The sequence below is a fragment of the Eretmochelys imbricata genome, chromosome 5 (genome assembly GCF_965152235.1).
Source record: "Eretmochelys imbricata isolate rEreImb1 chromosome 5, rEreImb1.hap1, whole genome shotgun sequence".
NCBI lineage: Eukaryota > Metazoa > Chordata > Testudines > Cheloniidae > Eretmochelys > Eretmochelys imbricata.
In genome coordinates, this window is record NC_135576.1 from 101,166,460 (window position 1) to 101,192,349 (window position 25,890).

At 41.1% G+C, this 25,890-nt stretch overlaps 1 protein-coding gene across 5 annotated transcripts in view; it reads left to right on the forward strand.

Moving 5' to 3' along the window:
- Positions 1 to 25,890, forward strand: part of SMARCA2 (SWI/SNF related BAF chromatin remodeling complex subunit ATPase 2) — a 185,870-nt gene that overhangs the window by 96,030 nt on the left and 63,950 nt on the right. For all 5 annotated transcript variants that reach the window (XM_077817613.1, XM_077817615.1, XM_077817618.1 and 2 more), the window contains 4 exons: positions 8,246 to 8,412; positions 12,350 to 12,513; positions 17,033 to 17,260; positions 24,663 to 24,740. In XM_077817613.1, the coding sequence (XP_077673739.1) occupies positions 8,246 to 8,412; positions 12,350 to 12,513; positions 17,033 to 17,260; positions 24,663 to 24,740 (637 nt within the window). The remainder of the gene's footprint in view (positions 1 to 8,245; positions 8,413 to 12,349; positions 12,514 to 17,032; positions 17,261 to 24,662; positions 24,741 to 25,890) is intronic.

A 25,890-nucleotide genomic window follows, 5' to 3' on the forward strand; every position in this document is an offset into this window, starting at 1 on the left:
GTCTTGTCAGCCTCTGGTCCAGCTAGGACGATCCTCCCTATTAAAGAACTGCTTGATTCAGACAGATCCTTCTGGCAGATATCAGCTGAAGTAACACCATGGTGAAATGAGTTGAGAAGAGATACCAGGTACACACTTTGAGGTTGAGTTCTACACTCATCCCAACTGGGGCTCCTTAGTTGTACTGATCATGCAAGAGAAGTCAAGGTCAAGCAAAAACACACATAAGGCAAGGAACCCTAACAATTTGATCTGTTTGAGAGGATGTTGTACTCCTCAGCTTTGCTATGGATGTATGCTAACTGCCACACCGTGTTACCTTGTCCCATGTTAGAAGTCATATTTGGCTAACATGCCTCCTCACAAAGCTCCCTCATGACAGCAGAAAGATGCTTGGACATAATTAAGGAAGGCCAGTTAGTGTCAAGATGTCTTTGCAGGTGATGATGAAAATATTGGATACCAGCCATTTCTGGTGATCATGTGCTGAGCATTGTGACTCCAAGCATTGGGCATCATGAGAGATATGTGGGCCATGATTGAGGACTTGCCTTTGGAGGGCTGACAGCTGTGAAGTGAGAGGACAGACAGTGCTCTGTATGGGCTGAAGGACTCCAAAGCTATCCTGCACTCTGGGGGTTTACACCTTGGCTCCCTGTTGCCCTTCACCTCAAATGAGACAATGCACACTGTCTTACCATCCCAAACAGACAGAATATGATGCCAAAAAGCATCTGAGATCCAAACAAGAGGTGCCAGCCTCTCTTTTCCTTGGCAACACACTTCACTACTTTGATGCATCAGCAAATTTGACAAAATGGTAGAGTGCCACATTAGTCCCAGTCGAGAGAGCATGACCTTCAGAAGCCACCTCACTCCATTCAACTGAGTGTGGTCTGCCCTGACATCACACAGATGGGTGTTAGAGATCATACACTGTCTCAGTTTCAGGACGGGAACACTTGCCTCCTTCATTCCATCTTTTGAAGCTCAAGACTGGTTTTTGGCTCTTGATTTGCAGCATGAATACTTCCACATAGTTATCCACCCTGGCCACAGGAAGTACATAAAATCATGGTTGGGTCCACTGGGAATCAGTACATGGTTCTACCCTTTGGAGTCTACGCTACACTGAGAATGTTCACGAAATACCTGGCGGTAGTGGCAGTGCCTTTAAGAAGACAGGGTATCCACACCTACCCATACCTGGATGGCTGGCTGATCAGGGCAGGTTCAGGAAACTGACAGGCTTACAGTATATATTGTCCCTGTTCTCTTAACTAGGACTCCTTGTAAACTATGATAAATTGTCTCTCACAGCATCACAGGCACTAGAGTTCATTGAGGCTTTTAATAGAGTCCAGATTGGCAAGAGTCTACCTGCCAGAGGACAACCAGTGGTGAACGACCTACATACAAGTCCACTGACAGCAATAAGCTTGTGTCTGGGACTTTTAGGTCACATGTCAGCATGCACGTATGCAACACCACTTGACTGAGTTCGTATAGGGACTTCACAGCTGTGACTGAGGTCTGTAGACACCCCGTTCAGACATCATGTGAACAGGAGGATCACAGTGTATCCTCAAGTTCTGTGGGACGTTGCTTGATGGTTAGACCTGGTGAACCTGAGAAAAGGGGCATAGTTCTCAATCCCCTCCCCAACAATGACTCTTGTCAGGGACTCATCAAGGACGGGCTGGGGTGTCCACCAGAACAATCTGCAGATGCAAGACACATGGTCTTGGGATGATCTGAAAACTCTTCTCCATGATGTTTCCATGTAGAGCCATCAGACTGGCCTGCATAGCATTCCTGCGCATCTGTGAAACTCCGTGATGCAAATCTTGGCAGCACACTTGGGATGCAATATACAAACAAGGAAGGGGTGCTCGATTGTCCCCCTCTTTGCCAGGAAGTCATTAAACTTTGGGCATGGTGTCAACACAGAGTGATCCCAACAGTTCTACATCTTTCAGGGGTCAGCAATGACCTAGCAGACTTCCTGAGCGGGCATACGGCATCCAACTACAAATGGTTGATACTGAAAACCATTCTAAACCCAGTATTACATCTGGGGCAGACTTGTGTCATAGACTTGTTCACCACAAAGCTCAATACCAAGTATCTGAACTAGGGCTGTTAAACAATAGAATATCAATTTAAATTTATTAAATTTTTTGGATGTTTTTCTACATTTTCAAATATACTGATTTCAGTTACAACACAGAATACAAAGTGTACTGTGCTCACTTTATATTTATTTTTATTACAAATATTTCCACTGTAAAAATAAAATAGTAATTTTCAATTCACTTAATACAAGTACTGTAGCGCAATCTCTTTATCATGAAAGTTGAACTTACAAATGTAGAGTTATGTACAAAAATAACTGCATTCAAAAATAAAACAATGTAAAACTTTAGAGCCCACAAGTCCACTCAGTCTACTTCTTGTTCAGCCACTCGCTCAGACAAACAAGTTTGTTTACATTTGCAGGAGATAATGCTGCCCGCTTCTTGTTTACATCACCTGAAAGTGAGAACAGGCATTCGCATGGCACTGTTGTAGCCAGCGTCGCCAAAATATTTATGTGTCAGGTGCGTTAGATTCATATGTCCCTTCATGCTTCAACCACCATTCCAGAGGACATGCATCCATGCTAATGATGGGTTCTGCTCGATAACGATCGAAAGCAGTGCAGACCAACGCATGTTCATTTTCATCATCTGAGTCAGATGTCACCAGAGGAGGTTGATTTTCTTTTTTGGTGGTTCAGATTCTGTAGTTTCCGTATCTGACTGTTGCTCTTTTAAGACTTCTGAAAGCATGCTCCACCACCCCATCCCGATCAGATTTTGGAAGGCACTTCAGATTCTTAAATCTTGGGTGGAGTGCTGTAGTTATCTTTAGAAATCTCACATTGGTACCTTCTTTGCGTTTTGTCAAATCTGCAGTGAAAGTGTTCTTAAAATGAAGAACATGCTGGGTCATCATCCGAGACCGTTATAACATGAAATACATGGCAGAATGTGGGTAAAACACAGAGCAGGAGACATACAATTCTCCCCCAAGGAGTTCAGTCACAAATTTAATTAATTAATGCATTATTTTTTTAACAAGCATCATCAGCATGGAAGCATGTCCTCTAGAATGGTGGCAAAGCATGAAGGGGCATACAAATGTTTAGTATATCTGGCACATAAATACTTTGCAATGCTGGCTACCCATGCCATGTGAACATCTGTTCTTACTTTCAGGTGACATTGTAAATAAGAAGTGGGCAGCATTATCTCCCGTAAATGTAAACAAACTTGTTTCTCTTAGCAACTGGCTGTACAAGAAGTAGGACTGAGTGGAGTTGTAGGTTCTAAAGTTTTACATCAGTCTGTTTTTGAGTTCAGTTATGTAACAACAACAACAAAATCTACATTTGTAAGTTGCGCTTTCATGATAAAGAGATTGCACTACGGTACTTGTATGAGATGAATTGAAAATTACTAAGTACCGTAGTGCAATCTCTTTATCATGAAAGCGCAACTTACAAATGTAGATTTTGTTGTTGTTGTTACATAACTGAACTCAAAAACAGACTGATGTAAAACTTTAGAACCTACAACTCCACTCAGTCCTACTTCTTGTACAGCCAGTTGCTAAGAGAAACAAGTTTGTTTACATTTACGGGAGATAATGCTGCCCACTTCTTATTTACAATGTCACCTGAAAGTAAGAACAGATGTTCACATGGCATGGGTAGCCAGCATTGCAAAGTATTTATGTGCCAGATATACTAAACATTTGTATGCCCCTTCATGCTTTGCCACCATTCTAGAGGACATGCTTCCATGCTGATGATGCTTGTTAAAAAAATAATGCATTAATTAATTAAATTTGTGACTGAACTCCTTGGGGGAGAATTGTATGTCTCCTGCTCTGTGTTTTACCCACATTCTGCCATGTATTTCATGTTATAACGGTCTCGGATGATGACCCAGCATGTTCTTCATTTTAAGAACACTTTCACTGCAGATTTGACAAAACGCAAAGAAGGTACCAATGTGAGATTTCTAAAGATAACTACAGCACTCCACCCAAGATTTAAGAATCTGAAGTGCCTTCCAAAATCTGATCGGGATGGGGTGGTGGAGCATGCTTTCAGAAGTCTTAAAAGAGCAACAGTCAGATACGGAAACTACAGAATCTGAACCACCAAAAAAGAAAATCAACCTCCTCTGGTGACATCTGACTCAGATGATGAAAATGAACATGCGTTGGTCTGCACTGCTTTCGATCGTTATCGAGCAGAACCCATCATTAGCATGGATGCATGTCCTCTGGAATGGTGGTTGAAGCATGAAGGGACATATGAATCTAACGCACCTGACACATAAATATTTTGGCGACGCTGGCTACAACAGTGCCATGCGAATGCCTGTTCTCACTTTCAGGTGATGTAAACAAGAAGCGGGCAGCATTATCTCCTGCAAATGTAAACAAACTTGTTTGTCTGAGCGAGTGGCTGAACAAGAAGTAGACTGAGTGGACTTGTGGGCTCTAAAGTTTTACATTGTTTTATTTTTGAATGCAGTTATTTTTGTACATAACTCTACATTTGTAAGTTCAACTTTCATGATAAAGAGATTGCGCTACAGTACTTGTATTAAGTGAATTGAAAATTACTATTTTATTTTTACAGTGGAAATATTTGTAATAAAAATAAATATAAAGTGAGCACTGTACACTTTGTATTCTGTGTTGTAATTGAAATCAATATACTTGAAAATATGGAAAACATCCAAAAATATTTATATAAATGGTATTCTATTATTGTTTTACAGCGCGATTAATCGCGATAAATTTTTTTAATCATGATTAATTTTTTTAATCGCTTGACAGCCCTAGTCTGAACATCTGTCCCAGGAGAGCAGTGAACCCAGGTACACAGCCTAACCCCTCTTTCCATGGTGGTCTAGAGGACTATATATGCTTTCCTGCCAACGCCCCTGGTCTCTAAGGTAATAGCTAAGATTAGACAGTACAAGACTTTGATCATCATGATAGCTCCATGGTGTCCAAGACAGTTTTGGCTTTCAGACCTGCTACAAATGTCCCATCTACCGCCTGGCTTTCCCAGATGTAGTATTTCAGAACCAGAGTAAGATACTTCACCCAGACCCACAATTGTTGTACCTTATGGTTTGGATGTTGGCTGGCAGACACCTAATGACAGACTATGATATCAAAATTCTTTATGCGCCTCCTTCACACTTGTCCTCTGGTCAAAGATCCAACTCCCCCATGGGTCCCCAATGCTGTCCTTTTAAAGCTCCTAGAGTCTCCCTTTGAACCACTGTCAAAGTGCTCAGCACCTTACCTTACCATCAAAACGGTCTCTCTTGTCACCATCACCTCTGCACAGTCAGCCTTTATAGCTTACACATCCTAGGACACTAGGTGGGGTGGGCTCTGTGGTACTACAGAGAATTCTTTCCCAGGTGTGTGGCTAATGGGTCTCGCCCACATGCTCAGGCTCTAACTGATCACCATATATGGGGTTGGGAAGGAATTTTCCCCCAGGTCAGATTGGCAGAGACCCTGGGTTTTTTTGGTGCCTTCCTCTGCAGTGTGGGGCATGAGTCACTTGCTGGTTTGAACTAGAGTAAATGGTGGATTCTCTGTGAGTTAAAGTCTTTAAATCAATATTTGAGGACTTCAGTATCTCTGCGGAGGTTATGGGTCTATAACAAGAGTGGGTGGGAGATATTCTGTGGCCTGTGATGTTCAGGAGGTCAGGCTCGATGATCGTGATAGTCCCTTCTGGCCTGAGTCTATGAATAGCCCTTTACTGGGGATACGGTGGTGCTGAAATCACATCCCAAGTTCATCCCTAAGGTGGTCTTGGAAGTGCCACCTGAATCAGTTGAATACTTTGCCAAAACAGCACTGAACAATGTATAGTTTCGACAATTCCAGATCATTTCTGTGTTACCTCAATGGGCCAAGTCTTTCAGGCTGTCTCCCCACTTCTTTCTGGCCATATCTGGTGCATCAAAAGGCTAAGTTTCAGAGTAACAGCCGTGTTAGTCTGTATTCGCAAAAAGAAAAGGAGTACTTGTGGCACCTTAGAGACTAACCAATTTATTTGAGCATAAGCTTTCATGAGCTACAGCTCACTTCATCGGATGCATACTGTGGGACGTGTAGAAGATCTTTTTATATACACACAAAGCATGAAAAAATACCTCCTCCCACCCCACTTTTTTCATGCTTTGTGTGTATATAAAAAGATCTTCTACACTTTCCACAGTACGCATCCGATGAAGTGAGCTGTAGCTCATGAAAGCTTATGCTCAAATAAATTGGTTAGTCTCTAAGGTGCCACAAGTACTCCTTTTCAAAAGGCTAAGTGATCTTGTTGCAGAGATTTTCTGCAACAAGTAGACCACACATATTTCCACCTGCTATCAACTGGCTTGTGAACCTTTCCCTCCACACATCAAGGTGTACTCCATCAGGGCAAGAAGCAGCATCTTCAGTCTGTTTCTTGAGATCTGCAAGGCAGCTACATGGAGCAACCCACTAACTTTTGTTAAACACTTGACATGCAGCCAGGTTTCAAGACTGCACTTGCCGTGGCAGCCAGGCTGCATGCCAAATTTGGGAGAGCGGTATTTCAGTCGTCGTTCAGCTAATACACCTGATGCCCACTTTCCTGAGGAGATACTTCTTGCCAGTTGGCTACAGTTGGATCTACACTGAAACATACTTGAAGAATGAATGTTTACTTACACTACTTACACTGTTTCTTCAAGATGTAATCAGTGTGGATCCCATGACCCACCCTCCATCCCTGCTTTTCAGAGTTTCCAACAACAGGGGCTTTGGATTGCCAAAGAATTGAGGGAGGATGGCATCTTTTTGCCCTTGTATGGAATCATGAGTCAGCACAGGGTGCAAGCGTGGCTCTCACAGACACTCCGATTAAAAAAAAACTCCAGTTTTGATTGCAAGAGGTGCATGGGCTCCTACAGTAGGATCCACACAGAGTACAATGTCACAGTGGGCTAGGATAAGTAACTGTTCTTTATCGTAACACAAAGAGCGTACTAACGTTTATGCCTGGCATATCCCCAGCAGAGGAGCAGACCCAGAACATGGTTTACTACTGCCTAAGGGTTGGGGAGCTCATTTACATTCTCCACTTGACTCCCTCCCTGTCCCAAAAAGTATGTGTGATTCCTGCTTATGCATTGAGTGACATTTGGCTTTTCCTGTCTTGCACAGCTCCTATCTATTTAGGAGGCAGATGAAACCAGTGTGCAACAGGCCAATATGCAGGCCTCAAAAGACCTGGTAACTTGTGGTCTGCATTGCAGTCTTAAAAAAGATGCAGTTCCTAATTGGAAATTTTATTTTAAAGCTATATGGCACATTTAGAGGGCAGTTGTGTATCATTTTCGTCTATCTTGTGGCTGTTAACCTAAGTTAGGTTCTCTAGTTAGACTCTCACCCTCTTACTGACATGTAGCTTAAACCCCTCTTACATAAACTCTGGATTCAGCCTGCTGAATCTGACTTGCAACTCACTTGCTGAGGGGCTTGACAAAAGGAGTCTAGTAATAAAAGGATGTTCAGGTTAAAGGAATCTGCCCCCTTTTTTAACTTACATCTTCCTCAGCCCTTTTCCAGCTCCTCTGAGTGTAAATTACACCAGTTTGGACTTATGCTTGATTACACATTGGTATGCTGCTATTAGGATGACTAAGGGAGACAGACTAATAGTACCTTACACATTGCCTGTGAATTTGACCTATGGCTCCAGGCTTGTCAGTGACTGAAAGCAGATCCAGCAAGCGCTTATTTACCTATGAAACTATATTACCTACTCAAGAAATGTCTCTTGCTTGAAGAAAAATTAGTCAAAGTACTGGATTTATATAAAGGAAGATACTGGATGTGACTGAAATTTTAATGAGCTTTGAATTTTTAAAAAAGGGAAACTTCTTTTTTTCTAAAAATTCACATAATTCCCCCCACTCCAATTTTTTAAAACAAATTCTAGAAAACATATATTGGAATCTCGGCATTCATTCAATAACAATTTTAGAGAGAGAAAAGTACTGTTAATTCTGCTTTGGCAGGATAAAGGAATCTCTCCAACTCAACACCTGCCAACATTATTAGAAACACAGTTTTAGAAGTCGGCTTGTTAACGTTTTTATTGTTTTATTTTTCTTTTAAACAGAGCCGAGCTTTATCGGGCCTCAGGGAAGTTTGAACTACTTGATCGTATTCTACCAAAGTTGCGAGCCACTAATCACCGTGTGCTTCTCTTCTGTCAAATGACATCCCTCATGACCATTATGGAGGACTATTTTGCTTTTCGAAATTTCCTTTACCTGCGCCTTGATGGTAAGCTGAGAGAGGAAACAAAGCACTGACAATAATCTGGGAGGTGGTGTGATTCAATGGATAGGGCATTGGACTGGGATTCAGGAGACTTGGGTTCTCTACCTGGCTCTGCTACCATCTTGCTGTGTGACTTTGGGCAAATCATTTCACCACTCTGTGCTTCTTTTTCTCCTCCCATTCTTTAGTTTTATCTGTTTGGACCGTAAGCTACAGTTTGTACAGCACCCAGCACAAAAGGGCTTCAGTCTTGGCTGGCATCTCTGCTCACTAACCTAATAATAAAAAATTAAAATACTTAGTCTGTACGCACTCAAAATACCACACTTGGAACATATTTGAGGCCATTACCAGGATGTAGTTAATCTAGTGATCCATCAGGTCTGGTCCAATTAACTGTTTTTCAGATAAGATGTAAAATGAAGGTGTGCACCATTTGTCAGAAATGAAGTCCCTGTGGCATTTTTCTCATGAGTAGGGGTGTTAACTGCACTGTTCTGGCCAAATTCCAATTGAAGAAATTACTTTCTATATTTTTAAATGCCCATTCGTGTTTATCCACTGGGATTGCTGTATTTTTGTGACAGGTAAAGTGATACCTAGATAACTTTACCTTACAGGAGAGTTGGGAAGGTTAATTAGTTAATGTCTGTGAGTATTTTATGATCCTTGAATGAAAGCTGTTACAGAAATGTAATGTAGTAGTATTAAAAGAACATAAAACTAAAAATTGCCTGTTTTATCCACTCAGAGGATGAAATGCATAATAATCAACTTAAAATTAGAAAGATGCTTTTTTTGTCAACAGCATGACAGTATTCAGGATGTTTAGAGTGACCTTCAACCTTCTGCAGAAGTAACAACCTCTGTCTCTTACTAACAAGTTGAGTGTTGGCTCTTCCTTACTTCCAGTGTCAAATGTGACAATATTTAATGCAGTGTTGTAGCCATTTTGGGCCCAGGATTTAAAGGGTGGATGGGTGATATGTAGTATCTTTTGTTCTTCTCACCATTTCAATGAATGATTACTTCACCCATTTTGTGTCTCTAATATTTAATGGGACAGTGTGTTCAGTCAAATAAAATATCCATAGAAAGATAACAATTATAGGAAAATATAACGAACAATGCCAACAATGCTCAAGTTACTTTTGGGTACTCACATTATCAAATTTTAAGTTGATTCAAAGCTTTTCATCCCTCAAGTGGGGTAAGTATTATTAATACCAAGGACTTCTTTAGTACTTTCCATCTAATGATACATTAATGAACATAGCCTCAAGATACCCTGCTGGGTAAGAAAATGTTATCTGGTTGTACAGATAGGGAAATTGAGGCACAAAAGTTGACTTGCCGAATGCATCAAAGGAAATCTGGGGCAAAGCTGGGAACAATACTCCGTTCTGTGCTTTTAACTACACGACTATCCTTTCTCTATGCAGTTGACTTCAGTTTTATCTTTGACATAATAAAACCCAACAAAATACTGTGGGCATCCAAGACAGCAGACTTAGCTGTGACATTTTACATCACTGTATACTACTTACTTTAGAATTAATCCTTCCTTATGCTAGAATGTTGCTGAAAATACATACATGTGTAAATACCTCTTATTCCTGTCATTTTGCAGTGTGGTAGACAGCATATTAGAGAGACAAGGTGGGAGAGGTAACATCTTTTATTACACCAACTTCTGTTGGTGAACGAGACGAGCTTTAGAGCTACACAGAACTCTTCTTCAGGTCTGGGAAGGGTGCTTAAAGTGTCACAGGTAAATACGAGGCAGAACAGGTTGTTTAGCACACACATTCTAAGGGACCTTTCAGTGCCTCGGTGGCCGGTGCAGCCACCGCCAGCGGTCCCCACGTGGCCAGTGCAGCTGGTGCCATGGCTACCCCCTCCCGGACAGCAGCAGCCCCCCAGGATGCCTCCCCCCACTCCACCCCCCAGCAGCGACCCCTCCACTTCTCCCTGTCCCCGCAGCAGCGACCCCCACCCCCCTTAAGATTTAGTCAGGGCTATTTATAGTAAAAGTCATAGACCGGTCACAGCCTGTGAATTTTTGTGTATTGCCCGTGACTGGTCCATGACTTTTACTAAAAATACCTGTGACTAAATCGTAGCCTTACCTATATCTGGCCATGGCGTTCTTACTGAAGGAATATCTCATAGAAAACCCTCTCAAAACACTCACCACACTAAGGGCCAGCTTCCTCCAGGACATAACCAACTTCCTCCAGAAACCTGGCAACGTGAACAACCTCCCTCATAACACCTTCCTTCCATTATGGATGTCACCTCCCTATACACCAGCATCCCTCAAAATGACAGTGTCACGGGATACTCACTCACCGCAGGTGGTGCTTCCTTCTGGCTGTTCTGGGGAATGGCTGTCTTTATTCAAGGCTAATTTAATGGTGTCCAGTTTGCAAATCAATTCCAATTCTGCAGTTTCTTGTTGGAGCCTGTTTTTGAAGTTTTTTTTTTTTTGTTGGAGAATTGACTTTTAGGTCTGAAATTGAGTGACTGGAGAGGTTGAAATGTTCTCTGACTGGTTTGGATGGGTCATTACACAAAGTAAAAACTATTTCCCCATGCTAATTTTTCCCCCTACTGTTACTCACACCTTCTTGTCAACTGTTTGAAATGGGCCATCCTGGTTATCGCTACAAAAGGTTTTTTTTCCTCCTGCTGATAATAGCTCACCTTAATTGATTGGTCCCGTTACAGTTGCTATGGCAACACCCATTTTTTCATGTTCTCTGTGTGTATATATCTTCCTACTGTATTTTCCACTGCATGCATCCGATGAAGTGGGCTCTAGCCCACGAAAGCTTATGCCCAAATAAATTTGTTAGTCTCTAAGGCGCCATAAGTACTCCTCGTTTTTTTTAATGTTGTTATAAACTCCAGTTTTCCTTCATTTTCAGTTCCATGGCAAAAAACTTCTTGCAGGCTAAAATATGGTTCAAAAGTAAATCTCATCTTTCTCTCCTTCCCCCCGCTCTTCCTGTATCACCTTGTTCACATCCACGTTGTGTTTCTTTATGACAAATGTTTTTGGTCAACAGTTTGTGACTTTACGAGGGACAGATTTTCTCCTCTTCATGTGTGTGTATTGGATAACTAAATAAAAATCTCTCCTCCTCTCTCTTTGGTTTCAGGCACAGAGAGAGATGTACAGGCATGAAACCAAGAGTGAAGCTTATTGAACATACAAAGTGGTCACAAGATTTACTTTGGCTTGGTGAAATTCACCTTAGTATATGCATGCTAAGCACTTAAGTGGCACATGGGGTTTCATATGGGCCTTTGGTCATGGGTTGATTTTCATCCCATTGTGCACTGTTGCTTTAGACCTTGAAATTTAAACATTAGTAAACCTCAGGTATTAGTTTGGTTTTGAGGCAAACAGTGAGATTGTTAGTATAAATATGTTTATGCATTCATATGATTATTTAATATTCAGATTCTAATAATGTCCAGAGGGCCTCAATCAAAATCAGGGCTCCATTGTACTAGGCATTGTAGAAAACAGAGAGGTGTCCCAAAGAGCTTACAACCTAAGCTGAGCAATGTATAAAGAGTGTGGTGGAGGGAGGACAGATAAGTATGTATGATTTTGTATATGTATATTTATGTTTATCATAGCCATGAAATGCTGGCTGATTGGTTGAAGCTTCCTTTTGAAATACGTTGTATAGTTAGATTCACTGCTTATTTGTGGAAACCTTTGTCCAGTAGTCTAGCACTTACGCAGCGGGCCAAAGCGCACATGTGCAGTAATGAGTCTACACAATGTGAAGTGCAGGTGGGATGGCTGAGGGCAAGTGAAGTGGTTTGCCTCCCTCAAATGATGACTTCCTCATCAGCTTATGTCTTTTGCGGATTACTTCTGTACAAGATCTGTGTCATGGGATTTCTTTGCATATCTTTTCAGGTACAACAAAATCAGAGGATCGGGCTGCTCTGCTGAAGAAGTTCAATGAGCCTGGGTCACAGTACTTTATCTTCTTGCTGAGCACAAGGGCGGGAGGCCTGGGCCTGAATCTTCAGGCTGCTGACACTGTCATTATCTTTGACAGTGACTGGAATCCTCACCAGGTTATTTTTATTTACTTATCAATGATGCAATGTACAAAGAGAATTGGAAATGCTTTTGAGGCTTCCTGTTTTACATAAGAACATAAGAATGGCCATACTGTGTCAGACCAAAGGTCCATCCAGCCCAGTATCCTGTCTGCCGACAGTGGCCAATGCCAGGTGCCGCAGATGGAGTGAACCTAACGGGTAACAATCAAGTGATCTCTCTCCTGCCATCCAGCTCCACCTTCTGACAAACAGAGGATAGGGACACCATCCCTTACCCATCCTAGCTAATAGCCATTAATGGACTTAACCTCCATGAATTTATCTAGTTCTCTTTTAAATCCTGTTATAGTCCTAGCCTTCACAACCTCTCAGGCAAGGAGTTCCACAGGTTGACTGTGTGCTGTGTGAAGAAGAACTTCCTTTTATTTATTTAAACCTTCTGCCCATTAATTTAATTTGTGGCCCCTAGTTCTTATATTATGGGAACAAATAAATAACTTTTCCTTATTCACTTTCTCCACATCACTCATGATTTTATATACCTCTATCACAGGGGTCCCCAACGCAGTACCAGTGGGCGCAATGGCGCCTGCTGGGGCAGTTGTGTGCGCCCGCAGGACACCGTGCTGCCAAAAGGCCACTGCCAACCGTGGCCGCAGGAGAACTGCCCGCCCGCCAAGAAGCACTGCCATTTCTCAGCGGCATTTTGGTGGCAGCGCTTCTTGCCGCTGCTGCTTCTTGGTGGCATTTTGGCTGCGGGGTGTCTGGCACCCACCACAGTTTTCTGGGAATAGGTATATGCTATTCCCACAGAAAGGTTGGGGACCACTGCTCTATCATATCCCCCCCTTAGTCTCCTCTTTTCCAAGCTGAAAAGTCCTAGCCTCTTTAATCTCTCCTCATATGGGACCCGTTCCAAACCCTTAATCATCTTAGTTGCCCTTCTCTGAACCTTTTCTAATGCCATTAAATTTAAATTTGCCGTTTTGTTGCCCAATCACTTAGTTTTGTGAGATCTTTTTGAACTTCTTCACAGTCTGCTTTGGTCTTAACCATCTTGAGCAATTTAGTATCATCTGCAGACTTTGCCACCTCACTGTTTACCCCTTTCTCCAGATCATTTATGAATAAATTGAATAGGATTAGTCCTAGGACTGACCCTTGGGGAACACTACTAGTTACCCCTCTCCATTCTGAAAATTTACCATTTATTCCTAACCTTTGTTCCCTGTCTTTTAACCAGCTCTCAGTCCATGAAAGGATCTTCCCTCTTATCCCATAGCAACTTAATTTACGTAAGAGCCTTTGGTGAGGGACCTTGTCAAAGGCTTTCTGGAAATCTAAGTACACTGTGTCCACTGGATCCCCCTTGTCCACATGTTTGTTGACCCCTTCAAAGAACTCTAATAGATTAGTAAGACATGATTTCCCTTTACAGAAACCATGTTGACTTTTGCCCAACAAATTATGTTCTTCTATGTGTCTGACAATTTTATTCTTAACTATTGTTTCAACTAATTTGCCTGGTACTGACGTTAGACTTACTGGTCTGTAATTGCTGGGATCACCTCTAGAGCCCTTTTTAAATATTGGTGTTACATTAGCTATCTTCCAGTCATTGGGTAGAGAAGCTGATTTAAAGGACAGGTTACAAACCATAGTTAATAGTTCCGCAATTTCACATTTGAGTTCTTTCAGAACTCTTGGGTGAATGCCATCTGGTCCAGTGACTTGTTACTGTTAAGTTTATCAATTAATTCCAAAACCTCCTTTAATGACACTTCAATCTGTGACAGTTCCTTCAGATTTGTCACCTACAAAGGACATCTCAAGTTTGGGAATCTCTCTAACATCCTCGGCCATGAAGACTGAAGCAGATAATTCATTTAGTTTCTCTGCAATGACTTTATCATCTTTAAGCGCTCCTTTAGTATCTCGATCATCCAGGGGCCCCACTGGTTGTTTAGCAGGCTTCCTGCTTTTAATTTGGGAAATTTGATTGTGAAACAAATAGGCTCTGTACCTCCAAATGCCACTTTGTTAAAGAATCAGTCACCAAACTACTACCTGTAAATAATGATTTGTTTTAAATCAGTAAAGTGATATGGTTTTTTCCATCTGCCATGGAGCCTCCCATGTCAGAGCTCTGTGGATGCTGTCTCCTACTCCCACAGTGTAGCTATCTCATTCTCTTAGTCAGGGAGCTAGTAAATTTCTGCCTTTGGAGCACATGAATCCTGGTCTTTTAAACAACTGGAAGTGTGGCAGTAGAGTGGTACAAGGCATTCCCTCTCTCAAGAGGCTAATTGCAATACTTTCACAGCAATTTTGCAGATTCATAATAAGGGTGGTGTAAAAGATTCCTCTTATGTTTTTCTCCCAGATGGCGGGAGACCCTGGTCATGCCCAGTTATTTACTCCAGGTGGCTTATACACAGGCCCCAGTTCCTTATTTCTTGCAAGAGAGACCCTTCCCTTTGTGGAGCTTCTTCAGTCCCTTCTTATAGGGGATCAAAAGGAAAGTTAAATATCCAGCCCACCTGAAAATAACTTCTTCCCAGAGCCCCTCAAAGGGGAAAAAAGGCCAGCAGTACCTTCTTTCTTCAGAGGCCATCTGCACAGCGGTTTTTGAGAAGTCATTCTGGCTGGGCTGCTGAATCAGGCTCACTTTGTCAGGCTTACAGGGAGTGCGGTGAACTCCCAGGGTAGGGTCGGGGTGGAGATCTCCGCCTGGATGGGAGTTCCCCCATGGCTCCAGGATTTGCTCCTGAAGTCTCCTGCTCAGGATGATCTCTCTTCCCAGTTGACTGCAGTTTCCTCCTTTTTAAAGTCCGCCTCCCTACCATACGTGATTGATGTGGCCAGAGCGGTGGGACAGGCACTGTGTGCAGAGCTAATCTGGCACCTTCCTCATCAGTGTGGGGTTTATACATCCTGTCACAGGTGGCCATAGTAACTAGAGATGGTAGTAGTGAGTACAGATAGAGGATGTTCAAATTAATACCTCGGGGTGGCCGAAAAAGCAAGTAGAAGCAAGTGTGTTCTGTGCTTGTCTCTTAGTGACACATTTTTTAAAAGTAGAGGCTATATGTGAATGGAATCACAAGCCTATATTTATACTTTCCTAATATGTACAGCTAGCTAGTGAAGTGCCCCATGCTGAACTAAGTGGAGGGATTCCTTGAGAGAGGCTGAAAAGATTTTATTTATTTAAAACTTTAAAACAGCACTATCACAAATGCACAAAGATTAGGATGATCAGGGACATCAAGATCCTGAACAGGAACTTGGAACAATCCATAGCTTGTGTGTGTTGGTTTGGGGTTTCTGAAAGCAATGCAAAATGTACCTTTCTCTTGTTTCACATTTTCATTGGGTTAGTTGTGTGACATTTATAGTACAGTTCACTGTATGTGCAGCACCCAGGTAGCAATATGCACAAACAGTAAATATTATTTTGCTGGAATGCCAAGTAAACAAACTGATAAATTGTGATTGCATTCATTTTCTGTTTTTCTCTTGGGGATGGAAGCAATATGTTAACTTTAATGAGGCATGTGCTAAAAGAAAGATACTAATAATATTTGTTAGAGCCAGGCATAGCACTTATAGGAATGGAAGCTTTCACTTTCCTCTTTTTGACATCCCCAGTCTATAAATGAATTGCATGAATGTGTTCATACTGTGACTTTATGTTCACTTTTGTCCGCTGCTGGCTGCAAATATGCTTTTAATTCAAAACATTCTATTAATTTTAAAGTGCCCAGAGCAAAAAATGTCTAGGCAGGGCTTTGTGATTGCAATCCCGAACAGCTGGATTGAAACAGGCTGGTTTTAAAAAAACTTTTAATCCTTATTTTAAGAGGCCTACTTCATGTAAAATAACACGACATTGTGATAGTACAATGCTTGCACTTTTAGATTAACTGCCCTCCATTAGTATTGTTTGTATCTGACTCTGCTGTAGTAAGATTATGACTTCTGGAAAGCTGATAGGATTGCAGTATCTTAATAGAATTCTAAATAAATAAAATTAATCTCTACGCTTGACCCACTGTGTTCTCTCGGGGATTGGGACTAGTGCCCATCAAAAGGCTACTTTAGAGATGCTGACAAATGTCTACTAAAAACTAATTTTAGACCATGAAATTCATGTCACTTGAGGCCAAATGTAGACAATTTGAACCCAGATTTCCAAAGGTAAAAAACTGGTAGCCTAAGCCACTGCACTACTTTAGTCATCACTGTGTTTGTTTACCAGTGCCCATACTATTGTCTCAACAATATTCTCTCTAAGGTATAACATTCATGCCTGGATTTCACTCTCTCACCCTTCTGCCCTCATTTTTGCACCCAAAATTTGGGGCAGGTAAAGCGTTGTTCAGTTCAGGATTTTGGTTCAGACCCATTTCTACTAATGTATTTTATTCTTATAGATATTTTTAAAGGTAATAGTTTTCTCTGACCAGACAGCTGGTTTGCATAGCAGACAGAGACACTGTACATAACACAGTGTATTTTTCTCAAACAGGATTTGCAAGCACAAGACAGAGCTCACCGAATTGGTCAGCAGAATGAGGTTCGAGTCCTGAGGCTGTGCACTGTAAACAGTGTGGAGGAGAAGATACTTGCTGCTGCCAAGTATAAACTGAATGTGGATCAGAAAGTTATTCAAGCCGGCATGTTCGATCAAAAATCTTCAAGCCATGAACGGAGGGCTTTCCTACAGGCTATATTGGAACATGAGGAAGAAAATGAGGTAATGTACTTGGAATATTGTTTAAGTGCTCAAAAAAGAGAAGAGGTTGTTTTCAAAGTAAATTGGCTAGAATATAAGAATATGAGACATGTTCAAAGAAACCAGGCCCAGTTTGCAAATTTGGCTTCCAAGTACTGCATTTCGGTGGTCATATTATCACATGGGTACCTATAATGCTAATCAGAGCACCTCAATTCAGAATTAGGTTGTAACTTACATTAATTCCCCTCCTTCATGAAGTTGGGGAAGTAGACACCCTATAACTACAGGCTACACTTTTCAAATGTAGGTGTCTAAGGTGAGGCTCCTAAATCCATAGTTATGTGCCTAAATAGCCTGATTTTCAAAAGTGCTGAACACCTGGCAGCTTTGCATGTTCTTGAATCCAGGACCCTGCCTCTGCCCATAGCTGCTTCTGTCTCCTATGTTCCTGAACAGAATTAACAAACCCTACCTTCATGTGTTTCCAGGGTGAGCCAGCAGAATAGCTCTCCTTCTTTCTGCAGGGCACTAGAGTGTGATACCTTGTCACATTGAAGCTTCTGTATTCCAGAGCATTTTGTAAATTTCCTTGTCAGCAGTGCCTCCACAAGGACCAATGGGTTGCTGCAAAAAGCTTCCAAAACTTTACTTTTAATGGATAGAAGTGTAATAGTAAATTAGAAGAAAGTTGCCTCTGCCCTCACCTCACCCCCTTTTGAATTGTGGCAACAGAATGGAGGAAACCTTATTCCACCCTTCCCTTTAAGTAGGTTAGTAACCACTGGACACACTAACAGAACTCTGTACAAATACTAGGTCTGTGACACTTTTTCAAATAATTCCATTCTGCGGTGACTTCTTCACCACCAAAAACAACCTCCTACATGGTCAGAGACTGTAGGGCTCTAAAAGCCTAGACTGTCCCTTTAAATATTCTTACTAGCGTCTGAGTTTGGGTTGTACTTGAGTAAAGAGCATCTCCTGTAGTCTATGCTTTCATTAACATGCAAGTGTGGTTCTCCAGGAGGCCTCATGGTTTCTCAAAGGTCAGGGAAATTACTTCTTGAATAATTAGACTTTGTTTAATAAACTGTTATCAATGGTACATTGATTATATACCGTTTAGACAAGGCTAGTATGTCATTAAGTGGGAGTAGGTTTTTTGTGGGGGTTGTCAACAAACTGATTGCATAACCAATATGAAAGCGGTTGCACACAACGACACTGTTTTGATTAATAATCCTTTGTTTTCTATTTTAACTCAACAGTGAAAGTATAGTTTGGTTTAACTCACAGTGAAGTAACAATATAGTAGTCACCCAGTCAACAGCATCCACCAAAGAAGCTAAAACTAATATGAGTAGAGTAGATTGAAATCAATAGAAATCTTATAGTTGGGGTTTGGCTGCATAGCTAACGTTCAGGGTTCCTGGACATGCTTCGTTTGACGGATGACCCTAACTAGTACAAGAAAATGACATTCAACAATTAATAACTTGTTTTAAAAATGATCTACCTAATATGTTATTGTGTGAAGATACTATATATCTTCTGGTTTTGCTACACTTCCTTCCTTTTACTAACAGAAAATGATTCTAGTAACTAGTAATCCACCAGTGTGCCGGTTCCCGTCCATAATGGGTCTGATTCTAAAGTCCTTACTAATTCTGAAATTCGAGACAAAAGTCAGTAGGAGTTTTGTGTGTGTATGTCTGTGTGTGTGTGTGTACGCACGCACGCGTTAGCTTTTTAACCATCCCACAAGACATACATTTTCTCATTATGATAACCTCTCACATGTCACGCAACAGCAACTATTAACCTGTTATTTGCAACTGTTTTTAATATTACGCAAAAAGCGGGTAAGCTTAATAGTAAAATTGAGGTTTGTAAAGTACTGTGGTAGGAAATCCTGTCTGACAGCATGGAGGCTGGAACTTCTTGAGCTCTGTTTATGTTGGGTTATAGACAGTATCGTGAGGTCAGTAAAGTCAGTCTTGCTGTGAGGTTGTATTCATTTTCCAATTTATTGGCATGTAATTTACAGTTTGAACCAATTGATCTAAAGCCAAAGGAGAGATGAAATTGTAGAGAAGTTCATTCACAAGGCTATGCTTGGCTAGGTTATATAATTTTGATGGATTTTTTAAAATAATCTAGTTTATTGACAATGTAATTACAGATATGAAGATTGCAGCTGTGTTTCTAAAGTATTTTGTTGAGTTATCTAGAATCTCTAGAACATAACTGGGTAGCCGGAAATCTTTATTAAAATCGCTCATTGACAACTCATGCCAAAGACTTCCCTCAAGTGAATTTTGTAAGATTATCCAACCTTCCCCTTTCTTGGGCTTTTTCTTGCTGCCTATGAATAAAAATTAGAGGGATAAAAATTGAATTGCAGTTTCAGTTGAAATTATTTTTGTGGTGGATGGGCAAACCTAGTAATCTCACAAAATATTGTTTGGGCCCAGAACAATATCATTATGTTATGGTGTTACTTATGTAATGAGTTTGTCTTGCAGGATAAACTTTTAAAGACTGCACCCATAGGAGGAAGGAGGCTGGAAAACAGTCATGTTCAGTTAAATAACTGCTATAGCAGTTGCCCATACAGACTTAACCCTAATGTGCTCCACTGTAGCCAAACATGTGATACATATGGGGGCATATCCTCAGCTGGTGTAAACTGTCATAATTTCGTTAGCTTCAATAGAGCTATGACAATTTAAACCAGCTGAGCATCTGCCTCGTGGACTCTTTTTTGCAAACTTACCTCCGCATGTTCTTCTGTTTTATTTTGTTCTAAATTATGATTCCCTTTCTGTAAAGAAGTTCTTCTGGATTCTGATTTTATTAATAATCACTTTGACCAGCTGTTAGGCATTAGTACTAAAAGAGTGAGGTACACACCAGCTGCCAGTCCCTCAGGGTTAGGCGTCTGGCACATAAACAGAAATCTTAGACAAATGCAGTTAGCGTGCATACACACTGTAAAATGTGTCAGCATGGCAGTCTAGCTTCATGGAAGCCTTAGAAAAAGAACTGACTGAGAAGTAGTTACCAGAGTCCATAATGTAGATATGTATGTTATCATAATGAGAAAAATACTTGAATGAATAGTTCAGATCAATTCACAATTAAAAAAGAAGATGAAGTGGGGGGCAGAATAGTAAATTGTCTTTCCTTGTATTAACATAATTAAGAAGGAAAATGATAATCTGATGTAACAAAATATAGTCTGTCCCCTTTAAAGAATAAGGGGGTCAGGACTAGTCCATCCTGTTCCCTGACATGGGAATAGGTGTTTAAGGGATCAACAGACAAGCTGGTGAATGGTGGCTAGGTGGTGATCAGGGAGCTACCTCCTGGACATGCTAAAAACCCAGCTGCTAGTTGACTCTGGGGGAGAGAGAAGAGAAGCTCCAGGAAGCAGAGCTGGAACCTGGGTACTGTGGGCTGGGGAAGCTGGCTTGAAACATTGTACAGCCCCAGAAGGGAGGGCTGTGGAATATCTTAATAGGGGAGGAGGGTTTGGGCCCCAGGGGCCAAAGGAAACTGTATATTTATAAAGTCTCAGTGAATGGAACCCTAGGAAGGGAAATACTAGTTTAAACGCTTTTGGCTGCAAACAAGTTATTTGGGAAAAGCAAGAGGACACTGAGGTTGGCATGCCTGCAGGGCTATGCTGTGCTACGAGAAGGCATGCTCTGTGGATGCCGTCCTGCCACACTGTTACTGTAATATCTGGAAAATGTACAGGGAATGGATGTTTTAATAAGAGCCCAAACTACAGTCCAATACTTAACAGAAGTCGTTGTGCAAGTGCTTAGAACAGTGGTTTTCAACCTGTGGTCAGCGGACCCCTGGGGGTCTGCAGGCTATCTCTAAGGTGTCTGTGAAAGGTGACGTATGAAAATAAAGTTTCAGATCCCAGAAAAGACATTCCATTTTTCTAGTCAATCAAAAGTATGTGAATACCCCCACCTACAGGTCAAAACCCAGGAGTGTTGTCATTACCATAGATGCTCACAGCTTAGTGCCCTTTCTCACACTGTGTCAAACACTATGCAAAGCATGTGCAACATTTATAGTTAAATTCTGTCAGGTCACTTTTCAGTCTAAGGCTTCTATGGTAGGGGTCTGTGGACCACAGGTTGAATTTCCAAAGGGTCTGCACCTCCAGCTGAAATTTCTTTAGGGGGTCTACAAATGAAAAAAGATTGAAAACCATTGATTTAGAAAATAACATTTGGGTAGGACATCAACTTTAGCTTTTTCTCCTTTTAATCTGGTACTGAATGTTTCCTTGTGAGTACAAATCTCAGACCGCCCCCCAAAGTCAATACCGTGGCATAATGAATTGGCTTATGTCACAGCAAGCATTAAACTTCCTGCATTTCTCAGTCAGTGTGTAATAATCTTTTAAAATATTGATCTTAACTGTATTTAATCAAATTTTAACAAGGATCATTCCCAAAATGCTACCATAAAAATATACCAAGTGACCATAAGGTTGTATCATTAAACACTCAAAAGTCAGGAAATGCTGAAGTTTATGTACACAACTTAAATTCTGCCACTTGTGCATATTCATTTAAGTATGGACTTGAATTATATGATTACATACTGTTTCTCAAAATTTACTAAATATATTCATACAACAACTTTCACAGTCTGAAATATATTAAACTCAATGGCACTCCTCCCATGCATAAAATTACACACATGCCTAAGTGTTGGCAGGACTGGGATGAGATGTAGTCTGAGAATTCCTAGAAACAGGGCATTGAACATCTTATCCTTGGAAAACTTCCAGCAAAATGTAGCATATGTTGGATAAGTACCATTTACTGTATATTTCTCATATAAATCACTTTCATGGATTCTTTTTCTGTCATCACAGAATATACCTGGACCATCTTGTGGTTCTGTATATCTGTGGACATGGCGGGAGGAACTACAATAAAATTAAACAAAACTTTGAGAAATAGTATGTCATTGTAGAATTCAAAACTATTGTAACATATACATGTGGAAGCAGAGTTAAGGTTTGTCTTTGGTAGATCCTGAGTTTGAGTGCTTAACTATGCAACTTTATATTTCTCTTAACGTAGGGCTTTGTTTGTGTGTATGGTTGGGTTTTTTGTTTTGCGTTTTGTGACTTTTTTATTTTTTTTTCCAACTCTCAAACATCTCTTCTCTCCCCCTTCCTCTGCCACCCAAATTGCTCAGACTTTCCACTAACAGTTCCCTTTATGCAGAGAATAAGCATGGAGAACTTCAGACCAAAAGATTAAAGTTTTGGAAAGTTATGAGTGACTGCAACTGAGGTGAGAATGGAAGCTACTGGGCAACATGCACTGTATTGGTCACCATATCTCCCATTAGAACTACCTAGAAACATTTAATGAAAAAAAGACATTTTCCTATTTCAACAGAGACTACCAAAGTGGGGGGGGGGGGGAAAGTCTTGCATATAGATGATAGTTAACACCAGAACCATTTTGTCTTGCAGATATGGATTTGCAGACTTAATAAAATGCAAATACCGAGCAATTTCTTAATGTATTTGAGTGACCTAATTCATATTCCCAGTGCTAAGCACACTTAGCATCTATATGTGGGATCCTTTCTAAGTTGCAGCAGAAGCACTGTGCTCGGTGTGTGTGGTAATTGTCTATTAATGGTATCCCTAAATTTACCACCATAGCTATTTTGTATTTTATTTGCCCCTTTACTTCTGTGGCCCTATCCACTATAGTGCATGGCTCGCTTTACTGTTGATTTAAAGAACATAAATTTGAGAGATGTGGATATATAATGGCAGAAGGGATGCTTTTTATTGCCTGTTAATACTTCCTTGCTTAGGGAGGCAATTTCCATGGGCAGTGGTGCTTTTAGGTTTTGTGACTAGAACAGGTCGGCAACCTTCGGCACACGGCCCATCAGGGTAATCCGCTGGTGGGCCGTGAGATATTTTGTTTACGTTGACTGTATGCAGGCATGGCCCCCCAACAGCTCCCAGTGGCCACAGTTTGCCGTTCCCAGCCAATGGGAGCTGCAGGAAATATCTTAAAGCTGTTTAAGATCACGGGTTGGAATCAAACAGTATTTCCTAGCTTCATTTTCCAATCTGTGACATTGTAGGCGAAACTAACATTCAGTACAAGTGTGTATATCTGTGCTAGTGTCCTTGTTCTGGATGTTGCAGATGGAAACTGTGACTGGAAGCGTTGTTGCTAAATGCACAAATTTTTTATAGCAATGCCATTGGATTAAACACTGGCATTTCCAAGGTCTGTGAAGGAAATTGCACCTGCTTCCTGTTGAAGGAACTATGCAGTTGTTACTAGCTCAGCCATGAAAGTGCATAAAGGTGTAAACATAGTTTTATATTTTTAAACATACCACTTTTGAAAGCTACCATGTTGACAGCTCTTGAGAATGACGTCCTTTCTCTGGAGAACAGGTATAGCTTGGGCAGGGCAGTTCAAGCTTCCGTCGCAGTGCTCTGCGAACGTTCTTCCGGCTTAACTCTGAGGCCCCATCTTCATCTGTAAGAGGGTAGTTTGGGCCCCAGGCCTGTTCAGTCTGTGGCCTCTCCTCTGAGACTGCTGTTAAAGTTGCCAGTTCTGATGTGGAGACTTGTCAGCCAGTAAGTGGACTTAGAACACCAACACCTTTCACAATAATAAATATATTTAGAGAGAAAACTGAGCACTGTAGAGCCTGATCATGCTGAAACATGTACATTCTACTGTACAGAAGCAGACCATTTTGAATGGAATACTAGATTCTAGATTTATTTTGCCAGTGAACAGTGTTTGAGGTTTTTTTGTACGTTTCTATAAAGGAACATCTTTGTCAAGTAGCAGAAGGCAAAACTTAAAGTTAGAGCTTGTGATGGGGCATTGGGTTAAAGAAACAAAGCTTGTCCAGTTCCTTTCTGTGATTAGCAGTACTGTTATGTTAGGATTCTCCTCCTTCAGCCTTGCTAAGGCAGCAAAGATAGCATGGGAGAGAAGTGGCATCTCTGGGGAGTCCATGAAGAGAATATTGTACATTAGCAAAATGGAAATGTATACATTAACTGAAAAAATGAGCTGACGACGAGCTGTGCTTGTGATCCAGGAAAACCACAAACCAAAATTTCCTGATTGCACAATTGCTCATTTCTTCATACTACACTTATGAAGATGGTAATAAGTCCCACCTGCATCTTTGATGAAGTCAAACCTCCGTTTCCTCAGAGTGGCCTATCAGCTAGAGGCTTTCAGTTTTAGTTTTGATTTGAGTGTTTTTCATGTGTCATCCTCAGGGAGAAGGAAGGTCACGGCAGCCCTGACCTGGTGAGAACGGATGCATCAGAGCAGCCACTGCTTTGCAAGTCCATAAATCTTTTTCTCTCTGTCACTAGGAAGAAGATGAAGTTCCTGATGACGAGACTCTGAATCAGATGATTGCACGGCGTGAAGAGGAATTTGATCTCTTCATGGTAAGGGCACTCTGACAATAAGTAGTACAACTTCTTCCGTAGTCCTTTCCTGTTAACATTTTATGTGGCTAGAGCTGCTACTCTTTTGGGATTCAAACTATAGAATGGTATTGTGGGAGGGAGAGGAGCATTTGCTTATTTTGCTCCCTATTTGAAAGAGAACGTAATCTCCATTGAAAAGGGAGCAGCTTCACTGGATGACTAAAAAGGGGTAAGTCCTGAAGAGTGGTAAGGTGAAAGAGTGTCCACTGCATGCTAACTCACACACTATAGGGGAAAGAGGATTCAGAGTTGCCTTGGAAGAATTCAGTGCCTATCAGCTGGTCACTATTTCTGGCTCTGATTTTTTGATACTATACATTTTTAAATGGCTCTACTCATGTTGTGCTCTACTGGGTTTCTGCCATCGGGAAATATAATAGTTTAACCAATAGTATGTTAGAAGCTTATGGTGGTGCTCTTTTCTTCTATCAGAGTAGCAGCCGTGTTAGTCTGTATCCGCAAAAAGAAAAGGAGTACTTGTGGCACCTTAGAGACTAACACATTTATTTGAGCATAAGCTTTCATGAGCTACAGCTCGCTTCATTGGATGCATACTGTGGAAAATACAGTGAGGAGATTTATATACATAGAGAACATGAAACAATGGGTATTAACATACACACTGTAACGAGAGTGATCACTTAAGGTGAGCTATTACCAGCAGGAGAGCAACAGATGGGGGGGAGCCTTTTGTAGTGATAATCAAGGTGGACCATTTCCAGCAGTTGACAAGAACGTGTGAGGAACAGTAAGGGGGGAAATAAACATGGGGATATAGTTTTACTTTGTGTAATGACACATCCACTCCCAGTCTTTATTCAAGTCTAAGTTAATTGTATCCAGTTTACAAATTAATTCCAATTCAACAGTCTCTCGTTGGAGTCTGTTTTTGAAGTTTTTTTGTTGAAGAATTGCAACTTTTAGGTCTGTAATCGAGTGACCAGAGAGATTGAAGTGTTCTCCAACTGGTTTTTGAATGTTACAATTCTTGACGTCTGATTTGTGTCCATTTATTCTTTTATGTAGAGACTGTCCAATTTGGCCAATGTACATGGCAGAGGGGCATTGCTGGCACATGATGGCATATATCACATTGGTAGATGTGCAG